This window comes from Loxodonta africana, chromosome 5 (assembly GCF_030014295.1).
Source record: "Loxodonta africana isolate mLoxAfr1 chromosome 5, mLoxAfr1.hap2, whole genome shotgun sequence".
Lineage (NCBI taxonomy): Eukaryota > Metazoa > Chordata > Mammalia > Proboscidea > Elephantidae > Loxodonta > Loxodonta africana.
In genome coordinates, this window is record NC_087346.1 from 101,696,953 (window position 1) to 101,720,087 (window position 23,135).

At 41.3% G+C, this 23,135-nt stretch overlaps 1 protein-coding gene across 1 annotated transcript in view; it reads right to left on the minus strand.

Moving 5' to 3' along the window:
- The window catches only part of SPMAP2L (sperm microtubule associated protein 2 like), an 81,204-nt gene extending 58,525 nt beyond the window's left edge, over nt 1–22,679 (minus strand). The window contains exons 1-2 of the mRNA XM_064286315.1: nt 22,199–22,679; nt 11,929–12,063 (exon numbers count right to left, since the gene is read on the minus strand). Of these exons, the coding sequence (XP_064142385.1) occupies nt 11,929–12,063; nt 22,199–22,679 (616 nt within the window). The remainder of the gene's footprint in view (nt 1–11,928; nt 12,064–22,198) is intronic.
- Nucleotides 22,680–23,135: the final 456 nt, after the last annotated feature.

Sequence of the window (23,135 nt, forward strand, 5' to 3'; positions counted from 1 at the left end):
GTTCAATTTATATATAATCACTGCATTTATCAAGAATCCTGGGTTTCTCTTTAATGATCCCATCATGTTTTTCCACCTACTCAGTCATTTTAACCAACAGTGAGAATAAAATTGTTTTCTTTGAACCAGGGCTTCATACCAGTTCATTCTGGTTCGAACCCCTGCTGAGAATTTGCATTCCTGACAAGTTCCCAGGCAGCGATGCTAACGCTGCTAGTTAGCTGCTAGTTAGGGATCAATTCTGAGCACTACTAGCAGAGCAGTGATTCTCAAAATTTATTATACATATCAATCACCTGAGGATCTTGTTAAAATGTAGATTCTGATTCAGTGTATCTTGGATGGAGCCGCAAATTCTCAGCAGGGGTTCAAACCAGAACAAACCAGTTAGAAGCCCTGCTTTGAACTCCGCCCACGTGATCATCAAGGGTAAACAGAGATCAAAGTTTAGTTGAAAGAAGTGAAATCTTGTTATCTGTTTGTACTACCACATCACATGGAGTTCTAACTAGTAGATATAAAAGTTACCATGGATGAGGTTAATATTTTACATTATATAACATATTTATTTATATTTATAAAATATATTACATTTTAATCTGGAGAGATTAAACCAAGGTTAAAAAATGCATTGGTGTGAAATGGCCAAAGGTAGGATAATGACTGTCCATTTACTATAAATTCAGTAATATGACTTCACTTAACACATATCAGTTGAAGTTTTTTCTTTCCTCCTAAGGACCGAATGAGGATCAGCAGAACCCCCTGTCTTAAACCTGTGGTTCTATGTTAGCAGTACTGTGGGCAGGACCACCTCAGCCTAATGTTCTGGGGGGTATAACTTAAGTTCCAAGTATCCAAAGGCCTCTCATAATAGGCCTTGTAAAGACAGATTGTTCCAGACAGAGTCTCTTCTTGTGAGTCTTTTACCATATCTGAGAGTTCTGAAAAAACTTTTTCTACCATCTGGGTTTTTGGGGTAAAGGAAAGTCGGTATACTCTGGCATAATACAGACATGGTTCAAATCCCAGTTTTGTTACTTATTCAGCTGTGTGTGATCTTGGAAATAATTATTTAAATAATTAACTTCGCTAAGACTCAGTTTCTCCTCCTTAAGTTGTTGTTGTTAGGTGCTGTGGAGTCGGTTCCGACTCATGGTGGCCTCATGTACAACAGAATGAAACACTGCCCAGTCCTGTGCCATTCTCACAAATCGAGCCCACTGTTGCAGCCACTGTGTCAGTCCATCTTGTTAAGGATATTCCTCTTTTTCCCTGATCTTCTACTTTACCCAGCATAATGCCCTTCTCCAGGGACTGGTCCCTCTTGATACCATGTCCAAAGTGCTTAAGATGATGTCTCCTCACCCTCCCTTCTAAGGTACATTCTGTCTGTATTTCTCCCAGAACCGATTTGTTAGTTCTTCTGCCAGTCCATGATATATTCAATATTCTTCTCCAACACCGTCATTCAAAGGCATCAATTCTTCAGTCTTCTTTATTCATTGTCCAGCTGTGGCGTGCATATGAGACAATTGAAAATACCGTGGTTTGGGTCAGGCGCACCTTAGTCCTCAAAGCAATGTCTTTGCTTTTTACCACTGTAAAGAGGTCTTTTGAAGCAGATTCACCCAATGCAATTATCACTTGATTTCTTGTCTGCTGCTTCCAACGGTGTTGATTGTGAATCCAAGTAAAATAAAATCCCCAACCACCTCAATATTTCCTCCTTCTATCATGATGTTGCTTATTGGTCCCTTGTGAGGATTTTTGTTTTCTTTATGTTGAGGTGTAGTCCATACTGAAGGCTGTGGTCTTTGATCTTCATCAGTAAGTGTTTCAAGTCCTCTTCACTTTCAGGAAACAAGGTTGTGTCATCTGCATAACGCAGGTTGTTAATGAGTCTTCCTCCAATCCTGATGCCCTGTCCTTCTTCATATGGTCCAGCTTCTCGGATTATTTGCTCAGCATACAGATTGAATAGGTCTGGTTAAAGGATACAACCCTGACACACACCTTTCCTGACTTTAAACCACACAGTATCCTCTTGTTCTGTTCGAACAACTGCCTCTTGATCCATGTACAGGTTCCTCATGAACACAATTGTTTCAGAATTCCCATTCTTCACAATGTTATCCATAATTTGTTATGATCCAACCAGTCAAATGCCTTTGTATAGCCAATAAAACACAGGTGTGTTTTTTGTGTGTGATATTAATGGTATTAATGATATTGTTTGATGATTTTCCACATTTGGTGGTATCACCTTTCTCGGGAATAGGCATAAATATAGATTTCTTCCAGTCGGTTGGCCAGGTAGCTGTCTTCCAGATTTCTTGGCACAGATGAGTAAGTACTTCCAGTGCTGCATCCATTTGCTGAAATATCTCAACTGATATTCTGTCAATTCCCGGAGACTTGTTTTTTGCCAGTGCCTTCAGTGCAGCTTGGACTTCTTCTTTCTTCAGTACCATTGGGTCCTGCTCATACATTACCTCCCGAAATGGTTGAACGTTGACCAATTCTTTTTGGTATAGTGATTCTGTGTACTCCTTTTTTTGATGCTTCCCGAGATATTTAATATTTTCCCCATAGAATCTTTCAATATTGCAGCTCGAGGCTTGAATTTTTTCTTCAATTCTTTCAGCTTGAAAAATGCCAAGCGTTTTCTTCTCTTTTGGTTTTCTACCTCCAGGTCTTTGCACATATCATTATAATACTTTACTTTGTCTTCTCGAGTCACCCTTTGAAATCTTCTATTCAGGTCTTTCACTTTGTCGTTTCTTCCTTCTGCTTTAGTTACTCAACATTCAAGAGCAAGTTTCAGAGTCTCTTCTGACAGCCGTTTTGGTCTTTTCTTTCTTTCCTGTCTTTTAAATGACCTCTTGCTTTCTTCATGCATGATGTCCTTGATATCATTCCATAATTCATCTGGTCTTTGGTCATTAGTGTTCAACTCCTCAAATCTATCCTTGAGATGGTCTCTAAATTCAGGTGGGATATGCTCAAGGTTGTACTTTGGCTCTTGTCAACTCGTTCTAATTTTCTTCAGTTTCAACTTGAACTTGCATATGAGCAATTGATGGTCTATTCCACAGTCCACCCCTGGCCTTGTTCTGACAGATGATATTGAGTTTTTCCATCATATCTTCCCACAGATGTAGACAGTCTGATTCCTGTGTATTCCATCTGGCGAGGTCCACATGTATGTGGGTAAAAAAAGGTTTTTGCAATGAAGAAGTCGCTGGTCTTGCAAAATGCTATCACGCAATCTCCAGCATTGTTTCTATCATCAAGGCCATATTTTCCTACTACCCATCTTTCTTTGTTTCCAGCTTTTGCATTCCAATCTCCAGTAATTATCAATGCATCCTGATTGCATGTTCGATCCATTTCAAACTGCAGAAGTTGATAAAAATCTTCAATTTCTTCATCTTTGGCCTTGGTGCATAAATTTTAATAATAGTTGTATTAACTAGTCTTCCTTGTAGGCGTATGAATATTATCCTATCACTGAGAGGGTTGTACTTAAGGATAGATCTTGCAATATTCTTTTTGATGATGAATGCAAAGCCATTCCTCTTCAAGTTGTCATTCCCGGCATAGTAGACCATATGATTGTCCGATTCAAAATGGCCAATACCAGTCCATTTCAGCTCACTAATGCCTGGGATAACAATGTTTATGAGTTCCATTTCATTTTTGATGACTTCCAATTTTCCTAGATTTATACTTCATACATTCCAAGGTCCGATTATTAACGGATGTTTGCAGCTGTTTCTTCTCATTTTGAGTCGTGCCACATCAGCAAATGAAGGTCCCAAAAGCCAGACTCCATTTAGCTTTTGGTTGACTTTACTTTGAGGAGGCAGCTCTTCCCCGGTCATATTTTGAGTGCCTTCCAACCTGAGGGGCTTATCTTCCAGCACTATATCAAACAATGTTCCACTGCTATTCACAAGGTTTTCACTGGCTAAATCTTTTCAGAAGTAGACTGCCAGGTCATTCTTCCTAATCTGTGTTAGTCTGGAAGCTCAGCTGAAACCTGTCTGCCACAGTGACCTCACTGGCATTTGAATACCGGTGGCACAGCATTCAGCACCACAGCAACGCACAAACCCCCATAGTATGACAAACTGACATACGCATGGGGGTAAATGTTTAGAATGCTTGATGAAATAAACTACTGTGAACTCAAAAACTTATTAAGTAAAGTAGAAAAGTTTCAGGAATGTCATATGAATGACTTTTATGCTGAATTCATCTATTCATTGTAAACAGTAGGGGGCAAAACAGTTAAAGTCCTTTATTCTGCCATTACACAGTTTATCTTTTAGGTGGAAAGATAGACAATAAGTAAATAATTTTAGACAGTGTTAAGTGCTGTGAAGAAAACAAATCAGTGTGATGTGGCTGGTAAGGCAGAAAGAAGGTAGAACAGTCAGGGAAAGGCCTTTCGGAGGAAATTACAATTGAACTGTAATAGCACAAGTTGTTGTTGTTAGTTTTCAGTCGAGTGGATTCCGACTCATGGATACCCCATGTGTGTCAGAGTTGAACTGTGCTCCACAGAGTTTTCAAAGCTATGACCTTTCAGAAGCAGATCACCAGGCCTGTCTTCTGAGGTGCCTCTGGATGGGTTTGAAACACCAAACTTTCAGCTAGTAGTGGAGCACTTAACCTTTTGTGCCACACAGGGCCTCTCAGATATGTGACGATCTGGGGGAGAAGGAGAAAGGAGAGGCAGAGCATTACACAGAGGAAAGCGCAAGCACAAAGGCCTTGAAATGGAAACATGCAAGACAGTAAGCTGGTCAGAGTAGTTAGAGAAAAGTGAATAAGAGAGAGGGCAGAAGGGTTTGTGGTGGGGCCCAATCACTATGTGCCCTGAGGGAGTTTCACTTTTATTCTAAGAGCAATGGGAAGAAGCCACTGAAGGATTTTGAGCAAGATGATTAAAAGCATCTCTCTCTGGCATCTGCGGTCTTAGAAGCGAGCAAGTGGCCATCTAAGATGCATAAATAGGTCTCAACACACCTGAAGCAAAGGAGAATGAAGAACACCAAACACACTAGGTAAATATGAGCCCAAGAAACAGAAAGGGCCACATAAACCAGAGGCTTCATCGGCCTGAGACCAGAAGAACTAGGTGGTGCCTGGCTACCACCGACCACTGCCCTGATGAAGAGCACAACAGGGAATCCCCGATGGAGGAGAACAGTAGGATGCAGATCTTAAATTCTCATAAAAAGACCAGGCTTAGTGGTCTGACTGAGACCAGAGGGACCCTGGCAGTCGTGGTCCCTAGAGCCTTCGATAGCCCAAGATTTGAACCATTCCTGAAACCAATTCTACAGACAGGGATTGGCCTGGACTAAAAGATAGACAATAATGCTGGTAAGGAGTGAACTTCGTGGCTCAAGTAGACACATGAGACTATGTGGGTGACTCCTGTCTGGAGGTGAGATGAGAAGGAAGAGGGGAACAGGAGCTGGTTGAATGGACACGGGGAATACAGGGTGGAGAAGAGGAATGTGCTGTCTCATTAGGAGAAGAGCAGCTGGGAGTGCACAGCAGGGTTTGTATGGCTTTTTGTATGAGAGACTGACTTGATTTGTAAACTTTCATCTAAAGCACAATAAAAAAAAAAAAAAAAAAAACTCTCTCCAAAAGGTGATCTGAACATTACAGTTGTATTACCCATTAATCTGTTGCCATCGACTCAATTCCGACTCATAGTGACCCTACAGGACAGAGTAGAACTGCCCCATAGAGTTTCCAGGGAGCACCTGGTGGATTCAAACTGCCGATCTTTTGGTTAGCAGCCATAGCACTTAAGCACTACACCACCAGGGTTTCCATGGTTGTATTAAAAAAAAGAAAACCAAACCTATTGCCATCGAGTCGATTCTGACTCATAGTCCCCCCATAAAACCGACACATAGAGTTTCCAAGGAGCCCCTGGTGGATTCGAACTGCTGACCTTTTGGTTAGCAGCTGTAGCACTTAACCACTGCACCACCAGGGTTTCCATGGTTGTGTCAGTCCCTTTAAATGTTTATATTTTATTCTGCGGCTCCTGTTGCCTTCTCCAGCTAACAAATGGGTGAGCTGGTTTGTGCTGGAGTCATCTAATGGGGAAGGCTGCCATCTGCTGGAAGAAAGTGTGACTAAAAAGCTAGTCCTCCCTGATGGTGATTGAGGCACTCATACATTGGGACTCACTGCATGTGGAAATAAATCATTTTGGAACACGATGGAGGATGAAATATTAAAGTATAACATTGCCTTGCCTTCTGAAGAGTCTGTGTTTGAGTTGCTCAAACTCTAGTCCCTTGGTTGTACAGAACGGGGTACAACTGACCTACAAAGAAAAGGCAGGGAGCATCTCTCAGAAGAACAAATGTGGAGGGACAGGAGGAAAGGGTAATAAAAAGGCAAGCTGGAGCCTGGAAAGAAATAGGAAGGACATTTGGGGGCAGTGACTCTCAGGATGAGAGGAACTTGGAGAGAAAAATGCCTCAAGAACGTTTTAGCAGGTTTTGCTCTGTGTGGTATGATTTAAGATACTTCAATAAGACCTATATTGCTTTTCAAGTCTTTTTGAAGTCAAATTTGTGCTTTCTATTTTTAGGTGCCCTATTGTTTTGAAGGAACTCTGGTGGGCAGTGGTTAAGAGAGCAGCTGCTAACCAGAATGTCGGCAGTTTGATCCACCAGCTGCGCTTGGAAACACTATGGGGCAGTTCTACTCTGTCCTGTAGGGTCACTTATGAGTCAGAATCAACTCAATGGCAACAGGTTTTTTTTTTTTCTTTTTAAGACTGGTCTTAAAGCAATCCAGTTTGAGTATGACTATGGAAACGAACATTAGGATGTTCTGGTATGACATATAATAAGCTATATGATCTGTTGCTACTGTTTGTTCTTCCTTGCACCTCTCCAAGACCCAGCTCCATAGCCTGTGCTCCCCGCTGCCTTAGCTCAGGGTCATTTGGACAAGAGAGGAAAGAACATGGGGGAGGAATTGGCTTGAGGCGGGAAGGCTGAGGCAGGTAGAGGGCAAGGTCTTTCATACTGTTAAAAACAAAACAAAATAAAAAAATCCTGGGACTCTAGCCAAACTACTGCTCAAAAATAGTATATCCCCAAGCTAACTTTTAAATCAAAGAGGTAGACTGCACCTCCTCTCAACCCAACCAGCCCATATTCCTGTGACTTTTTTCTCTAATTTCAAATCTGGTTTTCAATGGATTGTTTCATTTTAACCTGATTTCTTCTGTATGAAGACAGCATGGGCAACGGGGCAGCCATTTGAGAAAATATAAAGCTGGATTTATAGCTCACACCACATACACCAGAATAAGCGCCAAAAGAGTCAGTGATTTAAATGTTAAAAATGTGTGAAACTTTGAAGTGAACAAGGCCTTTCTAATTATGATTCAAAACAAAAGTCAAAAAATACTGTAAATAATCATTTTATGGCAAAAAAAAAAAAAACACCAGCAAAGACAAAGAGACCATCAACAAACTGAAAAAAAAAATCTGTAACACATTTCCCAAGGGGCTAATCTTCCTATGAATAAGGAAAAGCCTATCAAGGCAAAAGAAAAGTAGGCAAATAACATGAAAAGACACATCAAAAAGATGCATATTAAAAGGACAAATATTATATGATCTCACTTATATAAAATAAGCAAATATATAGAAACTAAAGATTATCAGTTACCAGGGGTAGGAGGGAGGGGGAAAGGGAGGGTTTTTGCTCGGGGCATTGAGTTTATGTTAATGGTGCTGGAATGATTTGGAAAAGGATGAATAGTTGCACAACTTACAGAATGTAATCAACATTACTGAATTGTACATGTAGAAACTGTTGAGATGGCATTATGTTATGTATATTTTCACCAAAACAAAATTAAAAAAAAAATGCTTATCATCACTTATAATAAGATAAATTCAAATTAAAACATAGCTGTCATAAAGCTGGAAATCCTGATGGCGTAGTGGTTAAGTGCTATGGCTGCTAATCAAAGGGTCAGCAGTTCAAATCTGCCAGGCGCTCCTTGGAAACTCTATGGGGCAGTTCTACTCTGTCCTATAGGGTCGCTATGAGTCAGAATCGACTCCACAGCACAGGGTTTGGTTTTTCGTTTGGTCATAAAGCTAAAATGATAAAGTTCCAGGAAGATAACACAGGGACAAAACTATGGGACCCAATTTAAAAAAAAAAGACTATCAAACACAGCTATAAATACACAAACAATAGAAGACTAATTAGATAACTTGAACTGCCTAAAAATTAAATATTTATGCCCATCAACAGAATTCATTAAAAGGGTAAAAAGATAACCTACAGGCTGGGAAAAAAATCTTCAGGAACAACATATTCAGTAAGGGTCTAATCTCTACAATATATAGAAAACTTCAACAATTCAACAACAAAAAACAAACAATCCAATTAAAAAATGGGCAGAGAACAAGAACAGACACTTCACCAGAGAACATTCAAGTAGGCCAACAAACACATTAAAAGATGGTCATGATCATTAGCCATGCACACTGCTATGGAGTCAAATACAACTCATAGTGACCCCATAGAGTTTCCGTGGCTGTAAATCTCTATGGAAGCAGATTGCCACATCTTTCTCCCATGGAGTTGCTGATGGTTTCAAACTGGTGACCTTTCAGTTGGCAGTCTATCACTTTAACCACTGGGCCACCAGAGCTCCTTTCATTAGCCATTAGAGAAATACAAATCGAAACTACAATGAGATACCATCTCACCCCTGCAAAGATGGCACTGATTTAAAAAAAAAAAAAAAAAAGAAAGCAAAAAATGTTGGTGAGGACATAGGGAGATTGGAACTGTAAAATGATACACCACTATGGAAAATGGTGTGGCACTTCCTCAAAAAGCTAGAAATAAAAATACTTTAACGATCCAGCAATCCCACTCCTAGGTATATATCCTAAGAATCTAATAAAAGAGACACACACAGACATACGCACACCTATGTTCATTGCATGATTATTCACAATGGCAAAAAGATGGAAACAACCTAAGTGCTCATCAAGGGAGGAAGGGATAAACAAAATGTGGTACATACATACAATGGAATGCTACAGAGCCATAAAGAATAATGATGAGTCCTCAAAACATAACAACATGGATGAATCTGGAGGACATTATGCTGAGTGAAATAAGTCAATCACAAAAGGAAATATTGTACTATCAAACTATTATAAAAAGACAAGAATAGATATATAGAGAGATACCAACACTCATTGGTGGTTACCAGGGATAGGGAGGAAGAGGAGAAGGAGAAGTACTCTCAAGATAGTAGACACTTGTTATTTTTGGTGATGGTAAAGTTAGCATCGAATATGGGTGAAGTGCATACAGCTTGACCAAAGTAAATGATGTCACTAAGAAGAGCACTAGAGAAAAGAATGTTTTTGGTAAACAATATGACAAATCTAATTTTTGCAACAACACCAAAAAATCTGTGTGGTTACACAAATATGTATACAGGCATATATGTGTATGGATATGAATATGTGGGTACATATGTGTACACAGATAGATGTATCTATAGGCATATGTACATACAGGTATGTGTTTGCATGATTGTTAAGGATGTGTGTCAACTTGGCTGGACCATGATGCTCAGTGGTTTGACAGTTATGAGTAGTTTGGCACTCATATGATGATGTGATCACTGCCATGACGAAATTTGATATGTGATCACCTTTATGATGGGATGTGCCATGAGCAGCCAATCAGTTGAAAGGGAATTTCCTTGGGAGTGTGGCCTGCATTAAATATTAGTGGACTTTCTGACAAGGCTCGTGGGCTTTTGCCTACTCTGCATCCTGCAGCTGACTCCTGTTCATCTGATCTCCAGCTCTTGGAACTTGAGCTAGCATCTTACCTGCCATCTTGCCTGCTGATCTTGGGATTCATCAGTCTTCACAGGCTGTGAGCAAGAGCCCTACTGTCTGACCTGCTGATCTTGAGTTCACTAGCCCCTGTGGCTACATGAATCAGGAGAAACCTCCAGCTTGACTGACAGATTTGGGACATTCCAGACTCTACAACCCGTGTGAACCATTTCCTTCATATAAATCTCTATATATAGATATTTATATGCTTTAGTGGTTTTGTTTCTCTAGAGAACCCAGCCTAACACAGTGTGCATGCACATGTATCCATATGTACACATACACACACACACACACACACACACATATATATATATATATATATATATATATATATATATAAATAAACCACATAGGGAACACCGTTACAGATGCTTCTTAGACATAGTCAAACACCTCTCGAGACTGGTTTTCTGGGTTTGAAGGTTTAGGGCCATAGTCTCGTGAGACAGCTCAGGTTATTGGCATAATATAGTTCATAAAGTGTGTGTTCTGCATGCCAATGTTTTGAGTTGTGTCTGGAGTCTTACAAGCTTTCGAGCGGCCATCTAAGATACATCTGTTGGTCTCTACTCATCCAAAACCAAAGAGAAAGAAGAAAACCAAAGACTCAGAGAAGAAAGTAGTCTACAGGACTAATAGTCTACATGAACCACAGCCTCATCTACCTCGATACCAGAAGAACTAGATGATGCCTGGCTATCAATATCTTCCGTTCTGATCAGGACCACAATAGATGGGTCCTGATAGAATGGGAGAAAAAAGGTGAAACAGGACTCAAATTCTTAAAAAGTCTAGGCTTACCGCACTGGTTGAGACTACAGGACCTCCTGAGACCACGGCCCTGAGACACCCTTTAAACCTTAAACCAAAATTATCCCTTGAGGTCACCTTTTAGCAAAATAACAGACTGACTCGTAAAATAAGGAATATTAACCCCTGAGTATAAAGCTCCTTTAAAAAATCATCTATATGAGACCAAACAGTCAAAAATTACTCAAAAGCAAAGGTGAGAAGGTACGGGGACAGAGAAACTATAGAGTACTAGAAATGGTACAACCAGAACGGAATGAATGAGGATGCTACATTGTGAAAAATGTAGCCAATATCACTGAATAATTTGTATAGAAATTGTTAAATGGGAGCCTAATTTGCTGTGCAAACTTTCACCTTAAACACAACAAAATATTTTTTAAAAACAAGAAAACTCAATTGACATACAATTTCCCATGGAACAGGTTCACAAAAAGCCAAAAGTTTGACCACAACTACACTAATAAGGTTACGGGGAAACAGAGACTTCTACTGCTGGTGAAAGTGCAGAATGGAACAACTCCTACGAAGGGCAATCTTCTAAATCAAAATTATAAACAGAATCCCACTTCTGGGCATTTATTCTACAGATACACCTGCACATGTACGAAATAACATATGTACAGGTCTATCCATCACAACATTGTTTGCAATAGCAACATCCTGGAAATAATGGGAAAAAAAAAGCAGTGGTTAAATAATTAGTGGCACATCTATGCAATTGAACATATGTATCTGTTCTAAAAAAGAATGAGGAAAATATGAAAAGATATATTGGTGAACAAAAAAAAAGTGAAGAATAGTATAAAGTGTGCTACCCTTTGAGTAAGGGGAAAACACACAAACACACTCGTGTAGTATTTTATTGTATTTACATGAAGATACACAAGAAACGTTCAAGAACAAGTTACAGAGTCTCTTCTGACATCCATTTTGGTCTTTTCTTTCTTTCCTATTCTTTTAATGGTCGCTTGCTTTCTGCATGTATCGTGTCCTTGACGTCATTCCACAATTCGTCTGGTCTTCAGTCATTAGTGTTCAACGGGTCAAATCTATTCTTAAGATGGTCTCTAAATTCAGGTGGGATATGCTCAAGGTAGTAATTTGGCCCTCGTGGACTTGTTCTAATTTTCTTTAGTTTCAACTTGAACTTGCATATGAGCAACTTATGGTCTCTTCCACAGCTGGCCTCTGGCCTTGTTCTGACTGAAGATACTGAGCTTTTCCATTGTCTCTTTCCACAGATGTAGTCGAAAAGAAAAATGATGAAGTAAAAGAGCTGAATAGAAGATTTCAAAGGGCGACTCTAGAAGACAAAGTAAAGTATTATAATGACATGTACAAAGACCTGGAGGTAGAAAACCAACAGGGAAGAACACACTCGGCATTTCTCAAGCTGAAAGAACTGAAGAAAAAATTCCAGCCTCGAGTTGCAATATCGAAGGATTCTACAGGGAAAATATTAAACGACACAGGAAACATCAAAAGAAGATAGAAGGAATACACAGAGTTATTATACCAAAAAGAACTGATTGACATTCAACCATTTCAGGAGGTAGCATATGATCAGGAACCAAAGGTAACGAAGGAAGAAGTCCAAGTTGCACTGAAGGCACTGGCAAAAACCAAACCTCCAGGAATTCATGGAATACCAACTGAGATTTTTCAACCAACAGATGCAGCACTGGAAGTACTCACTTGTCTATGCCAAGAAATCTGGAAGACAGGTATCTGACCAATCAACTGAAAGAGATCCATATTTATACCTATTCCAAAGAAAGGTGATTCAACCAAATGTGGAAATTATCAAACAATATCATTAATATCGCATGCAAGTAAAATTTTGCTGAAGATTATTCAAAAGTATCTGCAGCAGTACATCGACAGGGAACTGCCAGAAATTCAAGCCGAATTCAGAAGAGGTTGTGGAACCAGGTATATCACAGCTGATGTTAGATGAATCCCGGCTGAATGTTTCACCTGTGTTTTACTGACTATGCAAAGGCATTCAACTGTGTAGATCATAATAAATTATGTATAACATTACAAAGAATGGAAATTCCAGAACACTTACTTGTGCTCTTGAGGAACCTGTACATAGATCAAGAGGCAGTCCTATGAACAGAACAAGGGGATACTATGCGGTTTAAAAGGTGTGCATCAGAGTTGTAGCCTTTCACCATACCTATTCCATCTGTGTGCTGAACAAATAATCTGAGAAGCTGGATGATATGAGGAAGAACGGGCATCAGGATTGGAGGAAGATTAATTAACAACCTGAGATATGCAGGTGAAACAACGTTGCTTGCTGAAAGTGAAGAGGACTTGAAGCACTTACTGATGAAGATCAAAGATCACAGCCTTCAGTATGGATTGCACCTCAACATAAAAAAAACAAAAATCCTCACAACTGGACCAATAAGCAACATCGTGATAAATGGAGAAAAGGTTGAAGTTGTCAAGGATTTCATTTTACTTGGATCCACAATCGACACCCATGGAAGCAGCAGTCAGGAAATCAAAAGATGTATTGCATTGGGCAAATCTGCTGCAAAAGACCTCTTTAAAGTGGTCAGAAACAAAGATGACATCTTGAAGACTAAGGTGCGCCTCACCTAAGCCATGGTGTTTTCAATTGCCTCACCTGCATGCAAAACGTGGACAATGAATAAGGAAGACCGAAGAAGAACTGACACCTTTGAATTGTGGTGCTGGCGAAGAATACTGAATACACCATGGACTATTAAAAGAATGAACAAGTCTGTTTTGGAAGAAGCACAACCAGAATGGTCCTTAGAGGCAAGGATGGCGAGACTATGTCTTACATACTTTGGACATGTTGTCAGGAGGGATCAGTCCTTGGGGAAGGACATCATCCTTGGTAAAGCAGAGGGTCAGCGAAAAAGAGGAAGACCCTCAACGAGATGGATTGACACAGTGGCTGCAACAACGGGATCAAGCATAACAAAGATTGTGAGGATGGCGGAGGACCCAGCAGTGTTTCGTTCTGTTGTACGTAGGGTTGCCATGAGTCGGAACCAACTAGACAGCACCTACCAACAACAACTACACAAGAAACTAATAAAAGTGGTTACCTGTAAAAGGCCAGAGAAGGGTTGAAAGGGAGATATTTCCTCGTATGTCTTTTTATATTGTTTTGGTTTTTGGACCATGGGAATGTCTACAAATCTCAAAAATTTTTTAAATTAAAAAAAAAATTCATTCGGTGATTTTTCCCCAGTATTCCCATACTTGCTGAAATCCAGTTTAAGTCATTTCCCTAATGCTTTATAAATCCAGATTAAATACCCTGGGTTAGGTACGACAGCTACAGAGAGGGTTTTTGTGGCTGTGATCTTTTGGAAGCAGATCACAAAGCCTTTCTTCTGAGGCCCCTCTGGGTGCATTTGATCCACCAACCTTTCAGTCAGTAGTCAAACATTTAACCGTTTGCTCCACCTCCTGGGTTAGGTATTAAAAAAAAAATTGCCATTGAGTTGATGCCAACTTACAGAGACCCTACAGGACAGGGTAGAACTGCCCCATAGAATTTCCAAGGAGCAGCTGGTGGATTTGAACTGCCGAACTCTTGGTAAGCAGCCAAGCTCTTAACCACTACGCTACCAGGGCCCCATGGGATAGGTATATCTGAGATTAAATATTAAATGCCTATTTAAGGTAAAGAGCTATAATGAATACTTCGGGTCTTTTTCTTCTTCTTCGCCTTTCTTCCATTTTTAAAAACATTGTTGTTAGGTGCTGCCGAGTCAGTTCCAACTCATAGTGACCCTATAGGACAGAGCAGAACTGCCCTATAGGGTTTCCAAGGAACGGCTGGTGGCTTCGAACTGCCGACCTTATGGTTAGCAGCCATAGCTCTTAACCACTATGTCACCAGGGCTCCTTTTTTAAAATGGAGCCTTATTATTGCCATTTAACTTGGAAAAACTGAAGTGACTATCCTATACAGTTGTCCAGTCCACTTTATTTTGTATGTTATCTTTTATTGTGATGGATGTATTCAGACTTCCTAACCACACTGACAGTCCTTCAAGGATTCATGTCTTATTTATCTGTAGCTCAGTGCCTACACACTGAACAGAGCAGGTGCTCAATAAAGGTTAACAATGACAGTAATGATTATGGTGAAGAGAATTTAGTAAGGTGGTAGAATGATGGGACCTATTCTGCAATATAAACTTTTTAAACTTGCACACAACTGATTGCCATGTCTTAGTCATTTTTGCACCCCATAGGACACAGAAAAGTGACTTAATAGATGCTCAATAAATGTTTGTGTGAAAGAATATCAAGTGAACAGAGTCATGGCAATTGGTTGACTAAATATTGCCTAGTGTTTTCACTATTTTATAGAAACATTATACAAATATGCTTGGTGCTTACTGAGCTTTACTAAGCTTTTTTAACGTAAAGACTTATTGGATTAACAAGTAAATCTAGAAAACAAATGGAAAAGACAGGAAACTTTAGTGTTTTCTAAAGGAGAGTCTGAAAACTCTTTGGACAAGGTCTAAGTATCAAGCTACTTCTGGGGGCTACTTTAGGCAGCACGGACAGAGAAGGAGGCCCTTTAAAAGGTACACTTAGGCTAAGACCTGAATGATAAGAAATAACCATGAGAAGATCCTGGGAAAACAATACACCTTCCAAGGAAAGGAAACCACAATTGAAGACCCTGAAGCAGGGAAAAGTGTAGGCTTGGCCTTAGAGAGGAAAAGAAAGGAAGTTGATGTGGCTGGAGCAGAGTAAGCAGGAGGAGAGTGGTAGCAAATGAGGTCAGAGAGGTGAGAACGGGCAAAAGTACATGAAGCTTTGGAGACCCCTGAAAGTCATTGTGGATAATTCTAAGAGCAATGGGAAGCTACTGGAAGGACTATATAATGAGGGAATATGTGATCTGATTCAGTTTTTGGAATACCTACTCTGGCTGCTGTAGCAAAGGGACTGCACAGGATCAAACGCAGAAGCAAGGAGACTACTCAGGAAGCTGCTATAGAAATCCAAGAGGGAAATGACCATAATTTGGGCAAAGGTGTTAACAGTGGAAATGAACGAATTCAGAAAATGTTCTGGAAAGAAAACTAAAGAATTTTCATTGGATGCATTGGATTTGAGACTGAGGAAAGAGGAGTTGGGGAGAAACAGTAGATGTTTTTTGGCTTGAGCAACTTGATACTATTTGGGGAAGACTGAGAAAACATACAACTAGAACGAAAATCAAGACCTCTGTTTAGAATTATATTAACTTTGAGATGCCTATTTTACATCCAAATGGAGATGTTCAGTAAACAGTTGAATATATGAACGTGGAACTCAAGAGAGAGAGCAGAGTTGGAAGATACAAATATTAAGAGGCAACAGCATAGAGATGCTATTGAAAGCCATAAGTATGGATATGCTCACTGTCATGGATTGAACTGTGTTCCCCAAAAATGTCTGTCAACTTGGCTAGATGATGATTCCCAGTATTGTTTGATTGTTTACCATTTTGTCATCTGATGTGATTTCCCTATGTGTTGTAAATCCTAATCTCTGCCTGTTGTTGATAAGACGAGAAATTACATTATGTTAAAGAGGATTAGGGTGGGATGTCACACCCTTGCTCAGGTCACATCCCTGATCCAATGTAAAGGAAATTTCCCTGGAGTGTGGTCTGCATCACCTTTTTATCTTACAGGAGATAAAAGGAAAGGGAAGAGAGCAAAGATTTGGGGACTTCATAGCACCAAGAAGCAAGAGCTAGGAAAACAGCGTGTCCTTTGGACCCAGGGTCCCTGTGCTGAGAAGCTCCTAGTCCAGGGGAAAATTGATGACAAGGACCTTCCTCCAGAGCTGACAGAGAGAGAAAGTCTTCCCCTGGAGCTAACGCCCTGAGTATGGACTTCTAGCCTGCTAGACTGTGAGAGAATAAATTGTTTGTTAAAGCCATCCACTTGTAATATTTCTGTTACAGCAGCACTAGATGACTAAGACAGTCACCTAAGGAAAAAAGTGTAGATAAAAAAGTTCAGCATAGAGCCTTTTAGAGTTTAGAGATAAAAGAGGGCTTACCAAATGAGACTGAGAAGGAGCAACAGTCACACAGGAGATGTCACAGAGGCCAAGAGAAGGAGGAATAAGTTTCAAAAAAGAAGGGAATCGTCAATTTCATTGAACGCTCCCAAGAGGTCAGATAATAATACTAACATTAATAATAACAATAACCTGTTGCCGTCAAATCGATTCTGATTCATGGCAATCCATGTGCTCCACAGGGTTTTCAAGGGCTGATTTTTCAGTAGCAGATCACCAAACCTTTCTTCCAAGGGGCCTCTGGGTGGACTCAAACCCCCAACCTTTCCGTTAGCAACTGCATGCCAAACATTTGCACCAACCAGGGACTTCACTAATAATAACTAGTATTTATTAAGCACTTATCATATACCACAATCTGTTCTAAGAGGTTTATACATATTAACTGACTTAAACTTCCTTATTATTATTTTTTATGTTGTGGTGGTGAAAATATACACAGCAAAACATATACCAATTCAACAATTTTTACATGTGTAATTCAGTGGCATTGATTATATTCCTCAAGTTGTGCAACCACTCTCGCTATCCTTTTCCTTTCCCCCTCCCTCCCACCCCTGCTAAACTAAAAAAAAATCTCAAACCCATTTCTGACGAGTTGATTCTAACACATAGCGACCCTTTAGGACAGAGTAGAATTGCCCCATAGGGCTTCCAAGGATCAGCTGGTGGCTTCAAACCGCCGACATTTTGGTTAGCTGCTGAGCTCTTAACCACTATGCCACCAGGGCTCTGCTGCCCCTGCTACCACTATTAAATTTTGGTTTCTATATCGGAACCGACTCAATGGCACTGGGTATATATTGCTTATTTCATGTAAGTGAGATCAAACAGCATTTGTCCTTTTGCCACTGACTTATTTTGCTCAGCATAATGTTTTCAAAGTTCATCCATGTTGTGGCATGCATTAGGACTTCATTTCTCTTTATGGCTCAGTAATATTCCATGGCATGTATATACCACATTTTGTTCATCTGTTCATCTGGTGATTCACATTTCAGCTCTTTTCACCTTTTGGATATTGAGCCTACTTAAAACTACTTAATAACCCTAAGGATAGTGAAGGAACCGTTGGATTTGGTAACACAGAGATTAAGAAATCCTTCATTCAACAATAATTATTGTTGTAAAAACCCTGATTTATTCCAGGCACTGATTCAAGCACTGAGGATGAAACAGTGAAGAAGAAAAATTCCCTCTCATGAGCTTAATTAGTGCAAACAAATAAACAGATAGATATACAGTCAGTTAGATAAGTGCTTTAAAAATAAAATGAGCAGACTAGAGAATGGTCTTTTTGATACAGTAATCTGGGACACCTTTCTAAGGCAGGTGACAAATACTTGAGGGAGGATGTCCCTGGCAGAGGAACAGCAAGTATAATGGTCCTGTGGTGGGAGCAAGGAGGTCCATGTGGCTGGAGAACAGAGAGCTGGGGAGAGTGGTAGGACATAAGGTTGGGGAAGCAGGCAGCGGGCAGACCATGTGGGATACTAGAGGCCTGGTAAGAACTTTGGATTATACTAAGTAGACTGAGAACCTCCTTTGTAGGGTTGAGAGCAAGACAGCAACATATCATTTATGGCCTAAGGGATCCCTAGGACCACTGTATGAACAATAAACTAGGGAGCAGGGAAGGAGTGCAAGAGTGGAGGTAACAGCCCAGTTAGAGGCTTACTGCAGTAGACCAGGCAAGAGATGATAGTGGCTTACAAAGATGAAGATTTAGATGTTAAGAAACGGTCGCTGTAGTCAAGATATATTTTGAAATTAGGATTTGCTAATGGTTTTCAGGCAGGTCTGAGAGAAAAACGGGTGTCACAAATGATTCCGAGGTTTTTAACCAGAGCACCTGGATGAATGGTCGTGCCATTTGCTGATGTAGGGAACCAATGGAGGAGAAGCAAGTTTGAATGCAGAGTTAAAAGTTCAATTATAGACAGGTTAAATTTGACATGTCTACTTGATATTCAAATGGTGATGTTAAGTAGACAATTGGTTATAAGACTCTGGAATTCCTGGGAGAAGTTGAGGTAAAAATAATTTGGGAAGTTACAGTGTACAAGGAGTCCCTGGAGGGCTCAAATGGTTAAGTGCTTCACTACTAATCAAAAGGCTGATGGTTTGAACCCACCCAGGGGTACCTCTGAAGACAGGCCTGATGATCTGCTCTCGAAAAATGACAGCCTTGAAAACCCTATGGAGCACAGTTCTATCCTGTACACATGTGGTCACCATGAGATGGAATCAACTTGATGGCAACTAACAACAACCACCACCAGCATCTAGTTAATGCCATGGAACTGATGACATCACTCAGGGAATAAGGAATGTTCTATAAGAATCTGAGAGAACTGAGCCATCAGTCACTTCAACCTAGAGGCTGCGAAGAGAAAGATCCAGGAAAGGAAACTGAGTGAGGAACAATCAATGAGGTATGACAACAATGGAGGTAGTGGTATCCCAGAAGTCAAGCAAAGAGGAAGTGAAAGTGTCAAATAAGTAAGTTAAGGACTAAGAAATAACCATGGAGTATGGCAAGACAGAGGTCATTGTGACCTCAATAAGAGCAACTTCAGCTAAGTGGAGGGGATGAAAGCTTAACTCAAGAGAATGAGAAGAGAGGCAGTAATGATAATGACTCATAGACAACTATAGAAATTCTTCTATAAAGAAGAGCAGAGAAATAGGAGTGGTACCTGGTAGATTATGTGGGGTTGTAGGAGTGTTTGCTTGTTTAAGAAAAAGTTATCCTAATGGGAACGACACAAGGGAGATGGGGAATACAATGATGCAAGCGAAAAAAAAGAGAGAGGGAAAATTTGAGGATCAAAGAAGTTACATAGGTTGGGATCCAACATACAGGCTGAAGGAATGGCCTTTAATAGGAATAAGGGCAGTTCATTCATTATTAACAGGAGAAAAGATAGATTATATAAGCATAGACATGGGTAGTTTGGTAGATTCAGTGGGAGAAAAATATGAAGATCTTTATGATCTCTTCTCTCCTCAGTGAAATAAAAAGCAAAGCCATCAGCTGAGAATGAGGGAGAAGGAAGGAATGTAGGAGGTTTGAGGAACGAAAACAATGACCATGTTTTCTGGGATATTTGAAGAATGCATTCACTAGGGAAATGTATATGATTGCAAAGCAGCACTGAGAGCCCACTTGAAGTCCAAGGTCATAAATTTAAAGATTAGTCAGCATAGTTGTTTGTTTTTCTTCTTCTCATTACCTGTTTTTCAAGTGCAGGCAAAAGTTGGATTTAACCAGGCAAGAATTACAGAGAGAGAGAAGCAAGTGAGTTAAGGATGTTTGCAAGCAAGTGATTCCATTGGTGAATCACAGCAAGAAGATGAGTAAAGAGAGACAGAAGGATGTAAGAAATTGATATATAATGAAAAGATAGTAGGATCAATAGATTGGAGGCCCCTTTGAGAGTGAGGGTACAAAGAAATGCACTGGAAATACAGATGATTAGAAATTAGAATGCTTGAAAAATATTTTGGAAATAGTACAGCAATCGACATTATCAAGGGTTAGGGCAATAGATGGCTAACATGGGGTGGAGGACAAGATCACTCGAAGTGAGGAGGTCAAGGAACTGAGAAAGCCAGGTGGATCATCCATGAGGATACTGAAACCTCCAAGAATGATGACAAGGATGGGTGTACAGAAAGACAGTAAGGCAGAGCAGTTTCAGTGAACTGGGGTGGAAGGAAGGAAGATGGGAAGGAAGCCCGACTGGGTGAGGAGAGAATAAGAGGTGAGGAAATGGAGTCAGTAACAACTATTATGACAGTTATGTAGTGAAGGAGAACAGGAAAATGGTGGTTACTGTGGGTGGAGGGGAGCCCTGGTGATGCACTGGTTAAGAGCTCGGCTGCTAAACAAAAGGTCAGCAGTTTGAATCCACCAGTCGTTCTTTGGAAACCCTATGGGGCAGTTCTACTCTGTCTTACAGGGTTGCTGTGAGTTGGAATCGACTCAACAGCAATGGGTTTGGTTTTTGGTTTTAGGTGGGAGGAGGAGATATCTGAAGAAGACATGGGGTCAAGGGTTATTTCTATAAGGAAGATTCTAGAGCTCATGACACTGATTCATTAGAAGGGGAGAAAGTGGTGCTGCAGAAACAAAGTTCTTCAGGAGACAAGAGTGGAATCCAAAAAACAAGTAGAGGATTTTACTTTTCATAGAAAGAGGCACAATTCTTCCCTGAAATATGAGAAAAGGCAGATGGCCTGGGTATAGATGCAGTTAAGTATATAGATTGGTGGTATAAAAATAAAAGAGTTCATGACTGTTCCTATTTTCTCCTATAAAGTTTTCAGCTGGGTGAGGGTGGAGGTTGGAGGACAGTAGAAAAGGTATTTAGCCATCATCTCAGAGACTGGGAAAACTGATTTACTAAAGGAATAAAGTGGGCTTGCTAGGAAGTGGTGAGTGAACAACTGAGATTTGTGGTAATAAAAACTGAAATAAAACCAGTCAATATGACTGTGTGATTTTGTACAGCAAGAGTCAGCTGCTCAGGTGTAGGCAGAGAGTAGATAGATGGGTAAGTTTGACCAGGGTTGGAGTTTTGCCAGTAGAAGTGTGGTGGACAGACCAAGAGCCAATGGAGTGATGGAGGATGTTGTAAGTGAGCAACTGAAATGATAGACCATAGAACTGAGGCTGGGTAAAGGTGGAGTCAGAGGGAACATGAGAAAAAAAGCAGTCAGCCAAGGCATTAGAGGCCCAATGTGGATGAAGAATTGTTTTGGGTGGGGTCATAAATGAGCAGGTGTGATGTGTTTTATACCCAAGTCCCATCAGCCCTGTTACGTTGTGAATTTTGTGAGGCCTGAACATAGAGAAACCACTTACTTAAGTACTCTTTGAATAATTGTACAGTGAATGTGTTGCTTCTACAACTTTAACAATGTAACGGCTAATATTTATTGAAAGTTGACTATGTGCCCTCCATTTCCTTAAGGAGAAAGATGATGATATAATACAAAAGCATGTGTTATAACAAAGGTGATGTTAAAAGTGGCCACACAAAGGGATGCAAAGACTAACTGCAGAGTAAAACTGAGAAGAGTTTCAAAAGGAGGTGACAAAGGGTCATCAAGGTCAGCTAGGGGATCATCAGCTAGAGAGAGGAGCAAGTAAAGACATTCAGTTTGTATCATCACCAGGGTCTCAATTTCCCATCACAGCCCCTTAAGTCCAAAGAGAATGACCGCAACGTAGCAGGCAAATCTTTACAACAAAACGAGAACTTGGATGCAACTTGCACCATCAGGATCCCCAGTTCTACATGGGGCAGTGCTCAATGCCTGGGAGGGGCCCCAACACCTACCGCACGTGGAAGACAGCAGAACCGGTGGCTGGGGCCTGACCACCAGGGACGGCGAGATAGTCACCGCGCAGGGAAGCAACCCGGCTTCTCCGAGCTCCTGCGTCTCGTTGACCTCGGGAGGTTCGTGGGGCTCAGGGGCCCTGTGGGGCTCACTGAGCTCCTCGGACTCTTCTGACTCGTCTTGCTCGCCCTGCTCTTCGGGCTCCTCAGATTCCTCATATTCCCCAGGCCCCTCAGACTCCTCCTGCGCCTCAGACTCCCCGAGCTCCTCGGTCTCCCCGGGCTCCTCGGACTGCTCAGGCACCTCGGACTGCCTGGCCAACTCGGCCTCCTCGGAATCCTCTGGGTTGTCGAGCACGTCGAGGAACCTGAGCACAAGCGGCTCCTGGAAGACCTGAGGCCCCGTGGACATTTCTGTCGTGTCATTCCCATCGGTCGCCTCCAACGGCGCGGAGGAAACTGAAAAATCTGGGTCCTCCATTCTTACCCAGATGCTCACCCTCGCTGCGGGCGGTCGCGGCGCGGTTCCCTTTCTGCGCCGTGGGGTAGGGATGCGGGGAGCCTTCCGGGCTCCCCGCCAGGCCCCGCCCCGCCGCGCCGCGGCCCTCTCCAGCCACGCCCCCACCGCATCCAGCCACGCCCCCTCCCTAGCCACGCCCCCGCCCTTTCCTGCCCTCCTCGCCTAGTTCGATTGCCAAGGGGACGCGCAGCTCCAGAGGTCTCCCGGCGCGCCTCATTGGGCGGAAAGGAGTCACACGCGCCTTGGCGGAGACGAGGGGCGGGTTTGTGGCCTGTTGCTCCCTGTGCCAGGGGTGAGGACTAGGACACTGTCTGCTACCGAGGTCGTGGGCAGAGCATATCAACTTCCAGTCTAGTTACAATGCCGCTCAGCAGACCCATGTCTTTGTTAGGTTTCTGAGGTTCACTGGCACGGGCT